Here is a 22,073-nt window from a genome sequence, read left to right as displayed (position 1 = left end):
TTAGAAGTTAGCTTAGACAAAGTCATTTGCCTTGATCCCTGTACTTCCCAATTTCACCTTCTGCATGGCCTAGTCCAACAAGACTGGGATGTACTCAGCTGACTACTGGAAAAACATGGAACTCTCACATGGAAATAAAGTAATCAACTGCTCAATAATAAAAGTTACTCTTTAAAAATTATTACATTTTAAAAATTGAAGCATTTGTCATGATTATTGTTTTCAATAAATTGCTCAGCCTGTTTATGCAACAGAGAGCACAAAGCTTTCTTCTTTGGAGAATTTGGCTCTGTGGTTTTGAGGCTATCAAGCTCCAAAAATCAATGCTACAACATGACTTGTACTGTTTACATAGGTCAATCAAAAGCATATTTTCTTCTAGACACAATGCAGATGCTGAACTCTCTGAACACGCATGTGCTTTCAAATACACTCTCACAATCCATGTGGGGATGTTTTCAGTGGTAACCACTCCCCCACCAAAGTCAAGACAGGTGAAAGAAGCTGGCAGCCAAATACATTGACTGAGGACCCCATGGGTCAACATCAAAAGTGTGCTTTTAGAGCAATTTGAGATTTTTGTCACTCACCATTGTTGCTGTGTAGAAATAAGAGGGCTCACAGATTGATCTACATCAGCTATTGCTCTCAATTTATGGTGTTTTTGCAGCCCTATTATTAAAGTTTCCCACTAAAGTTTGTGCTAGCAAAGAATTGAATGGGTAGGGGCATGGTTTTGGTGTTTATTTCACATTTTCCATGGACTTCTCATCTCTCATATTCTTTGTCAGACTGACACAACACATCTAGTCTTCTAATATCTTAAAGCTTAAGACATTCATTCACTAAACAGCAGCCATTGTTCAAGATGCTAAAATGGCAATGTCCACCCTCAAGTAGTTCACTACTCTCTGCCTTACAGTTGACAAGCAAGCACTCCTCAGCCTCTTTGGGGCAAAATCAAGTGGTTTAGTATATAACATGGAACAATTTTTAAAATTATGAGAACTTGATAAGATTCCAGTAGTGCTAGAAAATAAAGAACTCATCCAAAAACTCTACACCATTAAAAATAGAAAGGAAAAAAGAGTAATTTTCCATAGACTGTATGAATTAATAACTTAAGTAGCCCAAATTGTCACACAAAACACGTCACTTGCCTTTCTTTAAAGAACAAGAGCACTAGTCATACATCTCAGACAGAATATACTCTTCTAGCTAAAGCCAGTCTTAAAATAGATTAATCTTGCCCTTATAGATTGGATTTTGTCTCTGTTCTGGTGGGGGTTGCTTAGCGCTGCTGCTTGCAAGGTCTCTCTGGTACACCCTCAAGTTTCATTCTCATGCCTGATGTCTTCATAGGCCACAACACTTAGGAGTCCAGCCACCCAGTGACCCAACGCTGAATCTGCAACAGCCCATTTCACCTCCACTTACAGGTTTCCAAACATACTTTTCCAACAAAAGACTTGCTAGTGATGAAAGCTCTGGTTTGCTAATTATGCTAAGCACGGCCTAACTGTAAAGCAACAAAGCGCTGTCCTAGAAAAGGAATGTCTTTAACACTGACACTTTTAAACAGCACAAGCAGTTCAGATCTGAAGAAAACATCTTTCTGAACACCACCCCCTCCAGCAAGCTTTCACTGCCCCACGCAAGTCTCAGGCCTCAGGAGACACCACATGAGAATGGAATGGCTCCTCCTCCTCAAAGAGCCGTCTCTTTAGAAGGTGGCCTCTGCCAACACCCTCTCTGCTTTTGAACATCCTCTCACGAGCTCTTTCACTCCAGCTGTGAGGCTTCCAACACCCACTGCCTGAGAAACCAGAGCAGTTGTCCAGCCTATAGCACAGTCTTTTCTAGGAGGGAAGCACAGGTACAACAACTGATGGCTGTGCCACAGCTACTCAGAGCTTCTCATTTACACCTCTTTTTTTTTTTTTGCATCCAAAAGGCTCAAAATTACAATAAAAACATGCAGTTCTTAATGGCATTCATAAACCAACAAGAAATTCCTACATACATTAATAGTCAGGCTAACATTCTTGAACGCTAACAACAAGGAAGGAAGACCATAAGTGCATGACTATCTCCATCAAAACAAGTGTCTGTTGTGTACAACTGAGGAACCATCTGTCTTTATGACCTGCCCACTGGTATTATAGTCATGGTGAAGACTGTCACTACATGGAATTTAGGCGATATTCAGGTACAGACATGAATAGTGATTCAGTCTTTCTGTGAAGCTCTCATTTGGGTGCCTGCAGGACAAAATGGCATCCAAAGGATCAAGTCTGTAACGCTCAGGTTTAAATCACTAGTTCTGCCAAAGATTCTCTTTGTTGCCAGAGGCAAATCTTAAGGGCCTCACTCGGAAAAACACTTAAGCATATGTGAAAATCATATCAAAATCAACAGAATATATACAAAAACATTCTTAAGTGTTTTGCTTAACTACAGAGTTTGTTTGTGCTCAAAGCCTCCAAATGGTGGAGGAGGTGGTGTTTCCCATCTCCATCCTTTCTTTACCCCTAGAATAAGAGCTGGATATTCCAGGCAGAATTATTTAGCATCATAGAGGTAGAGATACGGTACCAGTAAAAGTTCAATTGTAAAAACATTAATACAAATGTTATGGATTTGTTTCTAGTATGATTATGTGAAGGAAGACCCCAGCGTACCACCTAAACTATATAAACACAGATAAAACTGTTCAAACATCTAAACCTAGTTAACAAACCCAATTTAACTAACTGAATAACCTAGATGAAATTCCAGATGTCTCTCACACGTGGTAAATTAAAACACTCTGTTCAGAGTACACTCCTACAAAGCTAGTGTAATGTCAGGAAACATAAACAAAAACAGGAAAAATTTAATTAATCTCATTCTCTAGAGTTACATCTCACATTTACTAGGCTCTTTCAAACATGTTGCTGATTAGCAGTACTGCCTTAAGGCACGACCTTTTTCCTTTTTCCGATCTTCAGAGTTAAAAACTGCTTTGAAATATCACCAAGGCGTACAATTCTAACTCAATGATAATGTCAGAGAGCACCCTATAATTTAAAACACTGCACTTCTAATTGACAAAATTGAGTCAAGTAGGAAAAGCATGATGAATTCAGACCCTATCCTGAGTACAACGAAACTTCAAACAGAGCTGACAAAATGAAAAACAGCTGAGCTAATAAAAACCAGACCCTGCTTAAACAATCTTTCATCAAGTAAATTTCACCTACATTGTTAATCTTGGAATTTGGGAAAGTAGGAGGAGCCAGCAAGGTCTGAAGAGGAGATATGAAAGGATATTTGTGAAATATGTAATATTTAGCAAGTTAAGAAAGCAGACAACCACAGCCAGACCCTGACCTCAGTTATACTGGTGTAAACCCAAACTAACATCACTGGCTGTAGTGGAATTACTCTGGATTTACTCCATATTGACTGTCATTGAACAGGGTTTGATCTCACAGAATATCAAAGTGGAAAAAATGGCTTTTATACCTACACAGTGGGACATTTCATTGCAAGTAACTAAGAAACTGTTTAATGCTATGTAGCTACAACACAAAAGGTGAGATGGGCTTCAGCCACCACGAAACTATTCACAGCCAATTTTCCTGAAGTTTGAAAGGTTTTATGCACTTCAAATCAGTCTTGATACAAGCTTTATGAAAATTAAAGAGTTAATTCAAACCACACTGCACTTATTTAGGGGTTTTCTTGTTTGCTGGTTTCATCTCAAACCATAGTCTTTACAAAACAAGACTCATCCCTGTGAAGTAGGCATGTCATAGCATCTCTTAATTTGCTTCCCTCATGCCCTTTACAGAGACAAATTTATCCTCTTGTACCACTTGCTAAGCTAGAGATGCATCTCCATAAGCTAGCCCACAGTGATACACTGTGGAATATTTTTGAGCTTCTCCTCTAAAACAAACAAAAACCCAAACACAGGTAAATACCAGTATAGGTAGCTCTGCTGAGACATGAGGAGCTTAGAAGTTTTGCTTAAACTGGTAAAATTGCCAATATGCATTATTTTTATCTTCATATACCATGGTTCACTTCAGGTAACAGAACGCTATTTAATTGTCGTGGTTTTGGCCGGATTGGCCAATCAGAATGACATAAAAGAGATTTCTGAGTTTAGAGAAAAACTAAACTACTTAAATGAAAATATTAACAAATAATGAAATAATAAATAACAATAAGAAGAAATTAAAAGAAAAAAAAAGAGTAAACAATATATACAAAACCATATCAAGCTCCCAGGATGATGTCACGTCACCAGCAGGCACAGGGAAAAGTCCCAGACTGGAATCAGCGATGGAGAGGACCTGGATTATGGATCTGGAGTCAGGAATGCTCGAATTGGGATCAAAGGCAGAAGAAAAGACAAGGTCCTTCTCAGATGTTGGCCATTGAAGAAAGAGTTGACCCTTTGACCCCTCAGCTTTTATACTGAGTGTGATGCAGATGGGATAGAACACCTTGTTGGTCAGTTTTGGGTCACCTGTGCTGTCCACTCCTCCCTGCAGGTGTGACCCCTCTACTCGTTTCCACTTCTGACCCTCCAGCAGGGCAAATAAGGAAGTTACATGACCTTGGCTGTTACAGCAATAAGGAAGAGGCTCTCTGCATACCATCCCTTGGTATAATCAGGTCTTATACAGGAACAGTTTCTGTTAATATGCTGTTAATTTCAGGCTTTAATTAGTTAGAAGAGGCCCAGCTAAAAAGTAAAATTACTGAACAGAAAATTGGTTCTGTTTTACCTTAAACCAGGACATTAATTACACTTTCAAGAGTGGGGAAAGGACTGAATTTTTACAGGAATGACATGGTCTTCATTTTTCACACCCTAAGCACGAGCAACAACAGTCATATTTAGAGCAAAGCTTGATACACAAAGCAGCCATATTTTTTTTTTCTCCCACTGTCAGCATTCACAGAGACAGTCTAGATTTGCGCACACACACACACACAGATGCTGTGTAACTCAATGTTTACAGTTCAATTCAATTCATTAGCACCAGGGACATTCATTCCCTTGACAAACTGCCAGACCTGCTCTCCAGGACCCTCGTAACACAAGCCATCATGTCCTCTGCTCAATAGCCAAGTGGTTCATGCACACTCTTTCTAAGCACGAGAACGAGCTCAAAGAGTTCCAGCAGTCCAACCTGGACCATTTGGGAATGAACCTGGAATTGCAAAGCAGCACTCATGGCTGGGGATCAGCAAATGCCATAACCTCAGAGAAGAGGGAAGCAGTGCAGAGCAGGAATTTTTTTCATCCAATATATTTTCCCAAAGGTGTAGCTGTATGTCCACAGATTCAGCCAAAATTCCAGGGGACAAACTATCAGAGTCAGTTGGTCCAATTCAGACCCAGATCAAACCCCAGAAACGTCTTTGTGATGTGAGAAGGATATGGGTCCTGGCTACCACCCTCATTCATGCTAAGGCAAACATCAGCCACACTTAAAGCAGAGGGGAAAGGTTCTCCATCATGCCCTGCACAAACCCATTTGTGGCTAACACAACGCTTCTTTCAGAGCAAGAATATGTTGCCTGCAGCAGGAACATATTTCATCACCAGGATCCAGTCTGTATATGCAAAAGATACTGCAGACTGCCAAGAAATCTTGAGATAAAGGAGGGACACAGAACCTCTGAGGGAAAAGGGTCAATGGAAACTTTGAGGAAGGGATGGGCAGAAAAAGATAAAAAGATGTGGGAGTCTGACAGATTAGGAAAGAGAGGAAAAGAAGGAGTAAACATTTCAGGGACAAATAAGTGATTTGTGGCTTTGTGGTTAACACAGAGGACTCACAGGAATTCCTTGTGCTTTGATTCAGCTTATGTAAAACTTAAAGGGGGTAGACACGACCAAAACAAAAACAAACAAACCCAAACCACCAAAAAACCCCACTCATCTGAAATGCCGGAAGACACCAAGATGTAGGTTTTTAAGTAATACGTTGTTAAATCAGGAGGCAACACTCCTGGACAAGCAGCACTGCCTCAGCACCGTGTTATATTCTCCAAATACTGTAGGAGAGCAGTCAAAACGTTCTCCCAACCAACACACACCACATCTTGCTTCAGCAGCCTACCAGGGGCTACGCTGGGGCTGGGCTTTGCCTGTGCCACTTGCTGGGCACTAGCAGTACTTCTGGTACCCAAACTTTGGTAAAAGACAATAGTTAACATGTGATGCTAAAGATTCTTTAATTAAACCCACACTAGTGTTGTGTTGGGGCAGTAAAAGCTAAGTAACATAAAATGGCAAAGAAGTGCCACAACGCAAAGTGATTTGCCCAAAGATTGACAGCAACCATAGGTGCTCCAGCTATTGCTTTTTTACTCAAAGCTATGTTCTTACCTAACCATTTCACCTGTTTACAGCCTAAAAAACTTCCTCTAACACGGTAGTTGCAAAGTCACAGTCTCCTGAGGACTTTAGTAAATAGAAACATAAATTGCTATAGGGTTAAGAAACTACAGTATTCCTAGCTTTCTAAGGCAGAGGACTTCATTTTTCCTGCACAACCTTCCTCCTTTTCTGTTTCTCAATAAATCATAAGTGCAAAAGCATACTAGTTCAGTGAACTAACTAAGACCTCACTAACTAAACAAAAAGCTCTGTCCTTTGGAAAACAGACTCGGACATACCATTATACAGCTTAAGAGAACTCAGGAAATGTTTCAGTGATATTCAGCATCCCCAGAGACACTTAACTTCAGCTCATGAAAATACACTGGTGTCCAAACCATGAAAATTACAATGGCTTCCCGCTTACACCCTCCACTCCCCAGGCTATGAATCTAATTTAAACAAGATGGCAGGAATCCAGCAGTAACCTATAGTCATAGATTAGAGCTGCTATCCTGAGCAAACAGACCAGACATTTAGCTGGGACTACAGCAACACAAGACATTCCTTCATTTTCATTTAATTATGCAAACCCACCCCCACTCGCTCCACTGCAGCAGGGTTTTTCCAGCCTGAAAACCTGGAGTCCCATTCTGCTTCTGGTTCCTTCCGATTGCAGAAAGCTCTTCTGGTTGCAATTTATCCTGTAATTACAAAGCTGATATTGGGAATTTGGCTCTACTGTGTATCAGGCTACATGAAATTGTCTTTTAAAACTGTCTTTGTATTTTGTAGTCCTCTGGCCGGGAAAAAACAGCAGAAGGAGGAAAGCTTTACAGCTCCTGTGAAAATAGCAAAGCACTGAAATAGAGAGAGAAAGCTCGCTCCCTCTCAATCGCAATCCTACAACAGGCTCTCCACCGTTGAGGGGGCCAGCTGTCTTCCACAAGAGACAGCTCATGTAGGCACCTTGAAAGAATAGTTTAAAATTCTCTCTGCACAAAGCTTGCACATCCAAGTTTATTTAGGGAGCGCCCTCATGTTACACACAGGGCTCTGAACGCTCGTGCCTTTGATCCACTCTCCTATCACACACTGACTGCTGCGTTACCAAGAGCATATGGTGAGGAAGCCGCTCTTCCAGAGCGAGCAGATGAGACCGCTAATAGGGATCCATTACTGGAAATAAATTCAACACTTTCAATTATCTTTCATAGCATGTGATGGATGCAGCTTGTTGGCTTGGTGTCTGGGAACATGTCATTTGCAAATATGCATATATTTTACCAGTAATGTTTTGCAGACTAAAATCTGTGGCTAAGTGTATTTTAGGAAGAGGGCTATACAGCTTGAGCAGGGCTGGAAAACTGCATACAGGGACTGTGAAGAGGAGTACCAAGGATGCCAAAGAAAATCATACAGAAGAGTACATGGGATACAAAAAGTTAACATATCTTCATAAATACACACAGGCTGTTTACATTTGCAATACACATTAACAATGTGCATCGCAGCCCCCATTTGTGGCTTACCCCCAAAGAGATTATCAGTCTGAAGGCTGCCAGTGTTACTCCTTTAGCTTACACAGAAAGGGTCTCTGCTGAATCCCTCAAGGTTCAAATCCTGCTGACAATCTGCGGTAAGGGCAAATGAGGTGTAAGACATTCTGATTAGCCACATCACTCGGCACCCACCAACCCACTCTGCAAAGCAGACCCACAGAAGTCCCTCAGTTTATTCCAGAGCTGCCTGCACAGGCTGCCTCTGAGCATTACTCAGTTTTAGCTCCGAATGCCCTACTGGGAAGGGTCTTCAGCAGGGCTGAAGTTCTGGGGTCAGATCAGAACCAGGAAGGACATGATAGCCTACTCCTTCATGTGAGCTTAGGCTCATCTGAGCACTCAGTGTCCATATGGTAGAATGACAAACAGTATAAAATATAATATCTCAGGGGGTATTATTTGGACAGTCAGCTGCAGAGAAAAAAAGTCAGAGAGCCGAGAGCCTCTCGCTTAGAATCATAGAATGGTTAGAGTTGGAAGGGACCGTAAAGATCATTGACTTCCAACCCCCTGCCATGGCCAAAGACACTTCCCACCAGACCAGGTTGCTCAAAGCCCCATCCAGCCTGGTCTTGAACCCCTCCAGGATGCCATGTGGGACAGTGTCCAACGCCTTGACTTCATACTTCCTAAATTCAAGACTTCTTCTGATCTAACCTTTGCTCCCTCTGAAGCCAGTGAAAGGAAACAAGACCCCTAAGTAGTATTTAAAAACTCACTAGCAATTAATTGCTCCATAAAGGTGCCAATTTCTTTGTGTGTATTACAGAAAGAGCCTTTGGGTAGCTAGTCTCTCAGCTGAGGCTCTTCAGTTAAGTCCCTGAAATGAAATAGGATGACTCCTCAGTGTCATGGCTTCCCATATCTTTACATAACATGATCCCATTGAAGTGCTGGAGGAACATGAAGTCATTGTGCTTCTCCTCTGGCAGAAGCAGGGAAAAGCTCAGCTCACATCTACAGTTAGCAAAGAACAGGTTGCACATGTTCTTCAAAAGGCAACAAGAGAAGTTTAACCACAGACCACAAAGCATGACCCAAACCACTCTGATACCACTTAAAAATATAACTTTGCAAACTATACCTATATAATGCAAATCTTGGATGCAGGGTTCAGCCAACAACTGCATAGCATGAATTCACGATAGAGGTGACTGAAGGATCTCACAGATCAGATCTGAGAGCAACACACCTAGAACAGGAAATCCTAAACACTGGCAATAGTTACAAAAAAAACATTATATTCAACAATGTAACTGAGGGGCAAAACACATTCTCCCTGGCTGTAGTAAAGTAAGAGTATGAAGCAGCCAATCCAGAGCACATTTCATTAAATCCATTCTATTTTTTCTAACAAAACTGTTGATTATGAAGGCATGGAGAGCTGATCGAGTAACACCATCAGTCTCTTTCAAGAGAGAAATTGTTTTGCCATTTTCAAACTGAAAAACATATGTTCCCAATATTTTCTCTGATGTATGCATCTCCTTCAAAACCAAAGCCCACAGCATATGCCAAAAATCAAATCATTGACTGGAAAATATATACCAAGTGGTATCCGAGGGCTTTCTCCATCTAAAGGGTTCCTCCTGTCATTTTTTCAGGCCACATTCAAAATCCATTAAGTAAATGAAATGCGTGCTCCTTTTCCTCACTCCTTAATCCAGCTTATCCTCAACTGACTGAATTGAATCCACTCTAGTATAAATTCCAAGCAGCCTCCAATACACGCACAAAAAGTGTAAAGCACAATTTAGAAAGACTACAGAGACACATACCTCAAGTCCACAGGGCGTAACAGAAATAGCTCTAAGGTTCCTAACAAGTTGGCGCAGCAGGATGAAGAATGTCACAGACACAGAAAATGAGCTTATATCAGGTTGATGCTCTGTTGCTTACCGTTGGTCAGGAAAAGTTTAAGCCCAATTTTATACGAGCAAATGGAGTCCCACCACTCCATGGCCCCCTACGCAGGAACAAGCATGGTTTACCCTCCTGCAGTCAACATGCAGCCCAGCTCTGTGTGACACGATGTGCAGCTTTCAAAAGGCATGGGAACATGTCCCCACACCTGATCCAAATCAAGCTGGCACTGCAGGATGGTACACACACGGAGCCAGCACTAAGGATCACAGAGTCTCAGTCACCTTCAGTTCTAGGGGTTTTTTCCTTCATACTCCTCTGAGAACTGGAGCTTTCGTCTTCATTGAAGCCCCACCACAGAAGGCATTGTTTTACACTGTTATCTTCTAGTATTGCTGCTTTAAAAGAACAAGAATGGCATTTCAAGATGCAAATATTCTCTGCTTGGCCTCCTTGTCAACTTCCCTCTGTATATTTCACCGACAATTCATCTTACAATGAACACTATCACCTCAGTTAAAGTGAGATAAATGTATATGATATTTACACCTCCTTATTTGTTTCACTCCTGTGCTTTCTCAGAAAATAACTGCTTTCCCCACATGAGAAAGAGACAGAATATATCAATCTCAGGGAGGGCCAGCTTAGTCATAGCTTAAAAGCACTTGAGGACCTACATCAAATGTCTGCTTTTTATAAATCATTAAGAAATTTGATTTGTAGGCATTTAAACTAACTCAGCAGATGCATACACCATCAGAAATTTCTCTTTTCGTTCCATACCATAGAGCTCCCATCAAGACTCACAGCCAATGCGGCTTACTGTTAAAACAATTATTGCCATGAACAGGATTAACCTGGCTTCTATACATTACTTTCTGTGGAAACACAAGCTACTGTGGCTTTTGAGAAATAAATTGAAAGCAGGGGCAAGGAGCACAGAGGAAGTCAGAAGAGGACAAATTCAGCTCTTACACTGTTGGAATCCCCTTTCTTCCTGCTGCTCCCAGTTATTGGACGTTGCTACCTTAGATGAGAGTTAACTATCACTCCCTGCTTCACAAGGAGGAGAAGGCTCAGTCCTCAGCTGCCCAGGCAGAGACAGCTTTAACAGGTTTCCTTCCACACAGCATTTCAGAGGGATTAAACCATATTGACTGCTTGGGGAATCCAGGACATGGTGAGATATGCTGCACAGTCACTTTTTGTCTGGGACAAGGGTTCACTGTTGGTTTTTTTTTCCATTTAACTGGCACCAGCTAGCTCACTTTCTATCACTTTCTGGTTCAGTATTGTGTTATATTTACTTTGACATCAACTGGCAAATAGTTTAAAGTAACAGAAATAATGGGGCAGCAACCTCTAACGGGAAGGAAGGGATAAATCTTTTTGTGCAGAACGGCAGCAGCTGAAAGAGCAACTAGAGCTTCATACTGTCACTGTGTGGATTTGTGCTGCTCTTCAGATGTGTATTTTGTGATATGTGCCTACACTTCCCACCGATGTCACCAAGAACAGTGACAAGTGGCTTCTCATCAGGTTCAGTTCACCATGTCTGATCTAAAGACACAATCATATGTGGAGTGAAAGCTCCAGAACCTACACGCCACCCTTCCCTTCGCAGCAAGGTGTGTGATCCTCTAGCAGACTCTACATTTTGCTATCTGCTAGTCATCAGAAAATACACCTCTAGTAAGTGATGTGAAGGAAAATCTACTATACTGGGAAGTGAAAGATGTTTTCGGGATGCACGGAGGGGTAATAGTAATGTACAGATTCTAAGGCAACTGATAAAGAGCTCTCACATTAAAACTCACTGTATTTGGGAGTAAATTTAAAACCCTGTACCTTTAGTTGCTACATTAGTTAGCTACACACCTAATGGTTGAGTTTGCAACGACACTGTAATCCTGACTGCTATGTGGGACACAATGTGTGAAGCATCCTCTATGTATCCAGAAGCCATAGAGAACAGATGAACACTGCTAGACAGCAAGCCTCATTTGCTAAACAACATCAGTAATAATTACTGGGACAGAATAACACTGGGATGCATTACTAATGAACTACAGAGCTTTCCATGTAATTGTCACCGCCTGGAGCTGGGGACAGCAAAGCAAAATAGAACAAGTAGCTTCTGTATAAGTTCAGTAGACAAGAATTTCAAACATAACATGAAAAATAATTCACAACGCAAAGCAAAAGAGAATTACATATTAGAGGTATTATCACTTTTTTTCCTAAGGAAAAGATAATCTCCATTGTATCTTTGAGTAAAAAAAGGCATAAAATCCTGTCCCTTGCAAAAAAAAGATTCAAGAATCAGTGGGGAAATTTACCATTGGCTGTACCTTTAGGATGGGACAGGCAGAGTTAAGACAGTAAAAAAATAAGTTGTAAGCCACATTCGAATAGGCTTTTGGATGATGTCACATTTCTGCCCTGACTCAAAGATTTTGGAGCTTCTGGCACTGGCAATACTGTCTTCTGTAATTTATACAAACAGCTACTTTTTGAAGGACCCCAGATGAGACCTTCCAAACAACTAAGAAAACAGTTATGTAACCACATGGGATTGATTTTATAGATATCACAATGTCTCCATTACGGACAACAATAAGGTTTCAAAACAGTTATTGCACATACAGTCAGTAAGATTATCATAGAAGTTTCAACAGAAATGGAAAATATCTGTAGGTGCTTTAGACTTTATCAACTTGGGAGTTGCTAACTGTTATACAGTACTGGTGAGTCTCATTCAACTGATGACAGTAACAATAAAACTTAGTGGCTGTAACAACAATAAAGAGGCAGTATTTGAGCCTTAAGGAAACAGAATATTTCCTGCTGAAATTGTCAACGGTGAAATAATAAGTAAAGCTTCAACAGTTATAGCACAAAAGGGCAGATTTAACAGTTATTATTCCCAGTTCTAATTATCATTTGTCTTCAGAGGTACCAAGACAGCACTGAACAGTTGTAAGTTTACACTGTGTCTCCTAAAATTTTAAAGAAAAACTCAAAACTTGGATGTACACTGATTAATGCTGTCACTGTATAACTAAAGTCCAAAATAAACCAAACACACAAAAAAAACCCCACCGCTTACGCAACCTTCAGTTTTTCAGCTGGGGTTTTCATAAATTTCTGGGGCCACTAAAGAACACTACCCTGAAAGATCAGCCATGACAACTTTAACCTGATATTCTGTGATGCATCAGTGGAACTACTGCACCAGAACAGGGAGATTGGACTTACTAAATTAGCACATTTTTTTTCCCCACTTTGGATTTTGGAAATGATATGAAACCCACCTAACTCTCAAAATAAGACAACTATTTGAATTAAGTGGAGAGAATAATCTTCTTTGCCTCTGACCTTACTCTTACCAAAGAGCTGGGGAAACCTTTCTCTTTCCTTCCTACAAAACCTATGGGATTTTGCTAAGTACCAGTATTTGCAAGACATTTGCCCAGAGGAACTTCATTGCCAAGCAGTTTATTCCTCCTTGCTGACCTAATACTTGTCCAGAATAAGACAACTATTTGAATTAAGTGGAGAGTTTATTCCTCCTTGATGACCTAATACTTGTCCAATTCAAATATTAGACAGGTTTCAAACAGTTTTACCTACTAAGGAAGGTAAGGAGATGCACCAAGTGTGAACAGGAAGATCATTTCCCATTTCCATCTCACTGTGTGGTTTGCAATGTACTCAAAACTCAATTAAAAAACCACTGTATTATACTCACACGTCCAGTTCAAATATTAGACAGGTTTCAAACAGTTTTACCTACTAAGGAAGGTAAGGAGACGCACTGAGTGTGAACAGGAAGATCTACTGCCCAAAGACAAGCAGACCTCCCCAGATTCCACCAAGTCCTCTGTTCTTGATGGGCAGTTTCCCATTTCCATCTCACTGTGTGGTTTGCAATGTACTTGAAACTCAATTTAAAAACCACTGTACTATACTCACACAGTGCTGAATGTCACCTACTGAAGTACTAAGGAAGTTTATACCACACCACAGCATGACTTCTAACAGACCAACCTCAAATAAGTGCTATTACTTACCCACAAATGCAATGACACCAGCAGGTCTATATGACTCCCAGAATGAGAACTGCAAGGCAATGGCACACCACAGGAGCTCCCAGACTTTTCTTGTGCTTTCCCCATCCCTTGCACAAACTCCACTTCTGTGGTGCTGGCAAACTCAGATACCAGTATAAAATACCACATTTGCCTTAAACTTAGTCCTTGCTGCATTGGAACTACTACCATATAGTTTCTGCACAGCCATGCAGATGACACCAGGATGAGAGGGTGTGTTGATTTGCTTGAGGCTAGGAAGGCTCTACAGAGGGATCAGGACAGCCTAAATCAATGGGCCAAGGCCAATGGGATGAAGTTCAACAAGGCCAAGTGCTGGGTCCTGCACTTGGGTCTCAACAACCCGTGCAGCTCCACAGGCTTGGGCAAGAATGACTGGAAAGCTACCTGGTGGAAAAGGACCTGGGAGTGTTGGTTGACAGCCAGCCGAACATAAGCCAGCAGTGTGCCCAGGTGGCCAAGATGGCCAACAGCATCCTGGCCTGTATCAGAAAAAGTGTGGCCAGCAGGACTAGGGGAGTGATTGTCCCACTGCACGCAGCACTGGTGAGGCTGCACCTCAAATACTGTGTCCAGTTTTGGGTTCAAGCCAGCCGAACATAAGCCAGCAGTGTGCCCAGGTGGCCAAGATGGCCAACAGCATCCTGGCCTGTATCAGAAAAAGTGTGGCCAGCAGGACTAGGGGAGTGATTGTCCCACTGCACTCAGCACTGGTGAGGCTGCACCTCAAATACTGTGTCCAGATTTGGGTTCCTCACTACAAGAAAGATACTGAGGTGATGGAGTGAGTCCAGAGAAGGGCAATGAAGCTGGTGAAGGGTCTAAAGGACAAGTCTTATGGGGAGCGGCTGAGGGAGCTGGAGCTGTTCAGCCTGGAGAAAAGGAGGCTGACCGAAACCTTATTGCTCTCTACAACTACCTGAAAGGAGGCTGTAGCGAGGTGGGTGTCAGTCTTTACTCCCAAGTAACATGTGACAGGACAACAGGAAACAGCCTCAAGTTGCACCAGGGGAGGTTTAGATTGGATATTAGGAAAAATTCCTTCACCAAAAAGGATAATCAAACACAGGCACAGGCTGCCCAGGGAAGTGGTTGAGTCACCATTCCTGGAAGCATTTTAAAGCAATATAGATGTGGTGCTCAGGGACATGGGTTAATGGTGGACTTGGCAGTGCTGGATTAACAGTTGGACTTGATGACCTTAAAGGTCTTTTTCAACCTAAACAATTCTATGTTTCTGCTCCTTGGTAAAACTAATACCAAGTCTTGAAGCATTTCTTCCCCCACCCAAAGGAACCAGAGGGAATCCTGAAGACGATGACCTTCTTCATCAGGCTATATCAGAAAGACCATTCACCTTCTGCCGAATGGGAAAAAGTTTCAGACAACTGATTTATATACATTCAGCCTTCGCCTGAATGTCTTAATAGACACCAATAAGTTTGAGGGTAAAGCCTGAGGCCAAAGACCCCAAGTGACAGAAGAATGCAAAAGGTAAATGCAGGGCAACATGTTGGAGAAAAGCTGTCAGGAGAGTCTGATGTAAGGAACCTGCAGTGATACTGATTACCTGTTTTAATAGACACCAATAAGTTTGAGGGTAAAGCCTGAGGCCAAAGATCCCAAGTGACAGAAGGATGCAAAAGGTAAATGCAGGGCAACGTGTTGGAGAGTCTGATGTAAGGAACCAGCAGTGACACTGATTACCCATAGATACAGAAACAACAAAGCAGTGGCTAACACTGGGAAGACTGGCCACACAGCCACCACAGTTGAATCAAAACCAGGAAGAATTTCAGCTGAGCAAGAGTGGAGGTTTCATTGTGAAGTTCAGAGTTTATTCTTCATCACTCACAAGTGCCTTTTTCAAGGTAGACCTTAACACATGAAGGAAAGCTTATACTTCTCCATTTCTGCACACAGCTTTCCATTTCCCTTTATTACCCACTTGTATAACTGCAATACTTTTTCTTTCAGGAAGTATGAAAAATTTTAATTTCATTAATAGCCTAATTTTAATTTCCACAGCTTTCCATTTCCCTTTATTACCCACTTGTATAACTGCAATACTTTTTCTATCAGGAAGTATGAAAAATTTTAATTTCATTAATAGCCTAATTTTAATTTCTTATGTTTCTCTCCCCTGAAAAAAAAAAAAAAACAAAACATTATTTCCTCTTCATTGTAACTTCTAAAAAATAAAAATCTATGAACCTTCTAAAAAACTATCAAACCTGCAAAAACTAAAGTTCCCAGACCTTCCATATGACCTTCTGAAGTTGTTCCAAGCTAGTATGTGGCTCAGTAGTCTAACTGTTATGGATATGGCATTGCAAGGAGACCCCAGGTTATAGAGTTAAACATAATCCTTCTCCTTTGATATAATGATATAATCAGAGCTTTACTCTCAAAAAAAAAAAAAGAGGAGCGTGAACAAGGGAAAAAAATAAAGTATTTCTAGTTCTCCTACATACTTACTATGCAACCCTAGGTGGAGGACTTCGATTCAATACTAATTTCCCATCTGAACAAAATAGTGTTAAGGTTTCCCCTTTCCTCACATAGGCAGTATGTTCCCTATCTGGTTTGTAAGAAAAAGGGTTAAGAGATGTTCATATCAGAGATTTGTGGACAGGCAGAGTATTAACAGGCAAATATCATCCCATGCACTAAGAATTCCAGAGGTTATATATTCCCTTCATTTTTCTTGTAATTAAAATTAATTACTGGAATTTGGTCTATAAAATAGTCATTCACACTAAAGGAATGCTTGATCAAATCATGTGGAGTCAAAGTTATTACTCGTATAATTCCATTAGCTTTACAGAAAAATACTAGAGATGGATTTGTCCTCTTAGGCTTATTTTCCATTCCAAAATTCCTTAATGGCATAAAGCAAAAAATAGAAATGCTGGCCACAGATGTTAAATAAAGACATTCTGAGTCCAATCCCATTTCCACAGGACACAATGGGAGTTAGTTAGTAGGCAATCAGGACCCACAACACGCAACTACAAAAGCATTTGCTGATCTTAAACTTTAGCTCCAGTTCAAAGTTCTCCTGTGCCAACTCTTCTTAATTTGGGAGATATTTTTCTTTTCCTTCCCCCCCCACCCCAAGCTCCAGTTTTTCCATTGAACATAAGTCTGGCAAGAGACGTCTTTGTCAACAGCCCTTTTCACTATCTACAAAACTTCTGTGATCATGTTTAGGCATTGAAAAACCTCAATAGAAAAATTCCTGTAATCTGTTAAAGCGTTGCACATGCTTACACATGAAGCGGAATCCAAAACAAAAGGCTTTTTCAAAATGGAGATCTCAGCATACCACCAGATGGTACAGCAGTATCAGGATGTGAAACCCATTACAAATTTTTTCTGTAGGTCCTAAGTCTGGGCTATGCCAAAACCTCAGGTTTGATACTAAAAAAATATACTTGTTAATTATTACAGTTTTACCAAAATACCATAGTCTGAGAAAAATACCATTGCAGCAGTCGTAGTACTACATTTAAATCTACCACCCAAGACCACAATGCGTTGGCATATCACAATGAACAATTAATATGCAGCACTTTGGTAATAGTGTGGTCCAGTAGAATATAGGAAGATTTTTAAGTAACTCAAATTATTTACTATTCAGGTGTACCTTGTGTGATGTCAAGGACTCTGCCAAAAGAAATTGTATGGTTTTGGTGAAGATACTCTCCTTGTCAACAACTCTTTGTTGTGCTTAGAAAGCACTTGAGCTCTTTCACTAATCGGTACTAATCAAGCACTACTGCAAAGGGAATGATCATAGCACCATTCAGCATACACTGTGCAATATCAATTAGTAAAACAATGGAATTACATTGTAAAGTTGGTGTAGATTTGGCTTTTAACTACCTATCAATAAAGAGTGTATCTGCACCAGGACAGCTTCATACAGACAGAAGCTCCTTGGAGCTGAAGTCCAACTATATGTTGCACACCTTGTAGAGAGAGTGTCCCGTCTGCCTCCTCAGCCACAGTACCTCACACCTCAAGAAAATCTGTGGAGTAGCTACCCATGAAGCTCTTTTTTAAAGAAAAATTATCAGTTGGGTAAATACCCAGACAACAAGGGAGCAGGGAAGAGAGGAGGGAATGATCTCATGCTCATCAATTTAGTGAGCAGTCTTCAGAAAGAACAACACTAGGTAAATGAACTGGACATTGTAAAACACAATCTAATTTAAAAATATTTTTTGGCTTTTTGAGAAAAGTTACTTCTCTATAGATTCAAAAAAGTTGTTGAAAAAATGGTCAGAACAGTATTTCTTGCATTTTCATTTTTTTTCACCCCAGGTGCTAAGGCTTGGTCATCATCAGATGTAAGACACCAGATCACCAACAGTCTCAACCACTACATCCATAAAATTCAAGACACTGGATTGATACTCTAAGAAGGATGTAAAGAAGTACTTCTCAGAAATTAAGACAAAAAGTTTAAATTATACATTCTCCACTTTCAAGCAGCTTTACGACCTCACAAGTTATCCATCATGCTAAAAAGTAAGGCCCCCTCTGGCTGTGCAGGGAAGTTGGACTTCCATATAGAGACATGTAACAGGATACACCAATACATGTTTGCCAGCACTTCTTTGTTGTACAGGTCAGCTCTCTGCAAGTTTAAGTTTCAGTTACTCCACTGAATGAAAACTAACATTTGCCAAGGAAAGTGATCTCCCGGGGGAAGCGAGGGAACGGGGGAGAAGGCAAGGAAGCAAGAAGTCAAAAAAAAAGGGAAAAACATCAACCGAACGGGGGAGAAGGCAAGGAAGCAAGAAGTCTGTGATGAGAAAAAACCTCAACCAAGCTGAGTAAGGTGGCAGTGGATTTCTTGCTAGTGGGGTATGTCCAGAGCAAGGAGGTGGTGGCACAGCAAAGCAAAGAATCAGTCTGTAACAGAAACAAAGACCTTAGAGAGCCAATGGAAGCAAGAGAGCCAGGGAGATGGGAGAAAAGGAGAAAGTGTGCAGAAGAAAAACTGAGTAAGGAAGGGAAAACATGTGGGATGAGAAAGAAAACGGTAGCTATTGAAACAAAGGATTTGAAAGTGGCTGTGATGAAAGCTAAGCTTTGGAACTACTAGTGATATAAAAGCTGGAACTTCCTTCTACTGAGGATGCACAAGAACAAATGTGCACCCGTCCACACAAAACTGAAAACTAAGAGTGCATCATTCAAGACCATCTTCTTGTTCTCATGGTTGATGCAGATACCCAAGCCCTCTGAAAAAGAGAGCTATCCATTCTTACAGTGAATCACTTTGGTGAGCAGAAAGGGAAGATGTACAAGGTGTGATTATGGAGGAAAAAATAAAACCAAAACCCTCCCACCCCATCATGTTGATTTTCTGTCCCATCTGAGAAGAAAGAGCTCCAAGAAGAACTACCAGCTTGATTTTCCAAAAGGATATAAAAGAGTTCTAAAAACCTTCTTTTTGTGCTTACTTCTGTGGCCTGATGTTTTTTTAAGTCCCACAAAATAACAAAAAGGCAAAAGGGGGGGAAAGGGGAGAAAGTGACATCAAAGGTGAAAACACCAAGGTACATAAACAGACCCTTTTGTGATAGGATACTCTGATACCACAATGATGGTCTCTTCAGAAGGAAAAAAACCAAGAGAACCTATACAAGCTTATAGATAGCAAAACAGCAAAGTTTGCAAAGACAAGTTTTTCCTCTAATTTTCCTAGCATTTGGTTTAAGGCATTTATAACAACAGCAAACAAACACGTATCTTGTAGACAGCAGTATCTATAACGGGGGGAAATAGAAGGGGGTGTCTGTTTTCATTTGATGACATCCCTGCAAAAATGGAACTCTTAAGAATTGATTTCCGGAATATAAGGTTCTGAGATATTCCATGGAAACTGGAACCAGAAAGGTAACTTTTCAAGGGCTTTTTCCCACTCTTTGATTATTTTTTTTTCATCTTTTTTTAAAGGAGGTTTTACTGCATAGTACAGCTCCTCACATCACCAGCCTGGGGCATCCTGTTCCTATTTCCTCTTCAAGTCACCAGAAGATATTTGACAAGGAAGGAGGAAGAAAGCCAGAGGAAAGGGATAGGAAGGGAATAGAAAACAGATGCTGGAAGAGAGGAACACACAATGCACAGCAGAAAGAAAAGAGGTAGAATGAAGGAAAGAAATAAGAACCCAAACCAAGAAACACACCATGTAAAGCTTCTGGATCATTTCAATGCAAGCTTCTGAATGTAAACACGGGACAAGACTGCAGAAAAACTGCAACTGTATTATGTATGTTCATAAAGTGTACTCCCATAGAAGGGCATTGAAAATAACCCCACTTGGTAGCTTCATTACCAGCATACATGGTCTCTCCTCAGAGAGAGGGTCCCTGAAGCCACTTCAGCTCCCATTAGAGCTATTAAGAGGAGTATTTGAACCCCTAAACTACTCTTTGGTGCATACAGTGCGCTCAACAGCCCGTTTGGGTTTATCCTGAAGGTTTTTGGAAGGTCTGCTGGGATTTGTCTGCAGGGAGACGGGAAGGGGCTCAGAAAACCAACCGTGCTGGCTCCTGGCGAGGTACCGGAGCGGGGAGCCCGGTGTGACAGAGACACACACGCTCCTCCAGCCCTCTGGAAGCACAGGGAACCCAACCTTTTTTAGTACCAAAAAGCCCTGAGCAGGACCTCCTCTGCTCTCCTGCCCGGGCTCCCCGGCTCCGCTGCCCGCCCCCGAGCCCACCCCGGCGCCTGCCGCCCCCTCCGCGGGTAGGGAAGCGGCGGAGCCCCCGGGAAAGAAAGAAACCCCTTTACCTGGATCGTGGAAAGGCACCAAGGCGAAGTTGTAAAGCGGTCTTTTGGGTCTTTTCAGCGACGTTTCCAAGATCTTGGACGCCCCTTCGATAACTTGCACCAGGTCGTCGTACATGGAGCCGGTCACATCAAAGACGAACGCCAAGGTGGAGGCTCCCTCCGGCACCGCCTCGCCGCCGGGCTCGGGGGCAGCGCGGGGGCACAGGGCGAACACCAGCACTAGCAGCCCCGCGCCCAGACGCCCTCCCCACGCTCCGCCGCCCCCGCGGAAACCCATTGCTCCCCCGGTAGACGAGACGGGCGCAGGAGGCGCCCAGACACCGGCGCCCACCGCCCGCTCCGCTCCCCTCAGCGCGGAGGGCAGGAAGCGCCGCAGCTTTTGTCTGCGCGCCGCCGCGGCCCCGCTCCGCCTTTCTTACCGGGGCAGGGCCGGGGCAGCGCCGCCCTGAGGGAGAAGGCTGAGCCCCGTCCCTGCGGCGGGGGTTTGCGGCAGCTGCTGCGGCCGCCGCCGCCTCAGGAGCCCCGGCTGCCGACTGAGGCGGCGCGTGCCCCGGCCCCGCCTCTCGTGGCCCGCCGCGGCCCCGGCCCTCACCTCAGGACCCCCTCCCGCGGCGGCCCTCAGCGGGGCGGGCTGGGGCCGGGGCCGGCCCCCCGCACCTGGCTGCCAGCTGCCCCCCGGAACGGGACCGGGACCCGGCGGCCGCCGAGCCGCTCAGGGGAACCTCCCTGGCGGGAACCGGGGGCTGGAAGGTGAGGTACGGACCCGCCCATGGCGGACCGGCGTCTGTCCCCACACCTGAGGGCTGCGGTGCTGACTGGAGCTCATTCCGGGGAGGACAGATGAGTGATTTTATTGGTTTAATTATTATAAAAGTGCGATATGAGACTGAACTCCCTCCCAGGTGCAGCCCTGCCTTGGTTCTCCTCATGCTTTGGTTACGCTTCCACAGCTCCCCCGGGAAAGAAAGAAACCCCTTTACCTGGATCGTGGAAAGGCACCAAGGCGAAGTTGTAAAGCGGTCTTTTGGGTCTTTTCAGCGACGTTTCCAAGATCTTGGACGCCCCTTCGATAACTTGCACCAGGTCGTCGTACATGGAGCCGGTCACATCAAAGACGAACGCCAAGGTGGAGGCTCCCTCCGGCACCGCCTCGCCGCCGGGCTCGGGGGCAGCGCGGGGGCACAGGGCGAACACCAGCACTAGCAGCCCCGCGCCCAGACGCCCTCCCCACGCTCCGCCGCCCCCGCGGAAACCCATTGCTCCCCCGGTAGACGAGACGGGCGCAGGAGGCGCCCAGACACCGGCGCCCACCGCCCGCTCCGCTCCCCTCAGCGCGGA

At 42.9% G+C, this 22,073-nt stretch overlaps 1 protein-coding gene across 1 annotated transcript in view; it reads right to left on the bottom strand.

Annotated features, from left to right (window-relative positions):
• Positions 1 to 21,027, bottom strand: part of HMCN1 (hemicentin 1) — a 223,243-nt gene extending 202,216 nt beyond the window's left edge. The window contains exon 1 of the mRNA XM_014946817.1: positions 20,736 to 21,027. Within this exon, the coding sequence (XP_014802303.1) occupies positions 20,736 to 21,012 (277 nt within the window). The 5' untranslated portion in view covers positions 21,013 to 21,027. The remainder of the gene's footprint in view (positions 1 to 20,735) is intronic.
• Positions 21,028 to 22,073: the final 1,046 nt, after the last annotated feature.

The sequence above is a fragment of the Calidris pugnax genome, unplaced genomic scaffold (assembly GCF_001431845.1).
Source record: "Calidris pugnax isolate Ruff unplaced genomic scaffold, ASM143184v1 scaffold30, whole genome shotgun sequence".
Classification (NCBI taxonomy): Eukaryota; Metazoa; Chordata; class Aves; order Charadriiformes; family Scolopacidae; genus Calidris; species Calidris pugnax.
The sequence above is the reverse complement of the archived record's forward strand: the minus strand, read 5'-3'. Positions and strand labels throughout refer to the sequence as shown.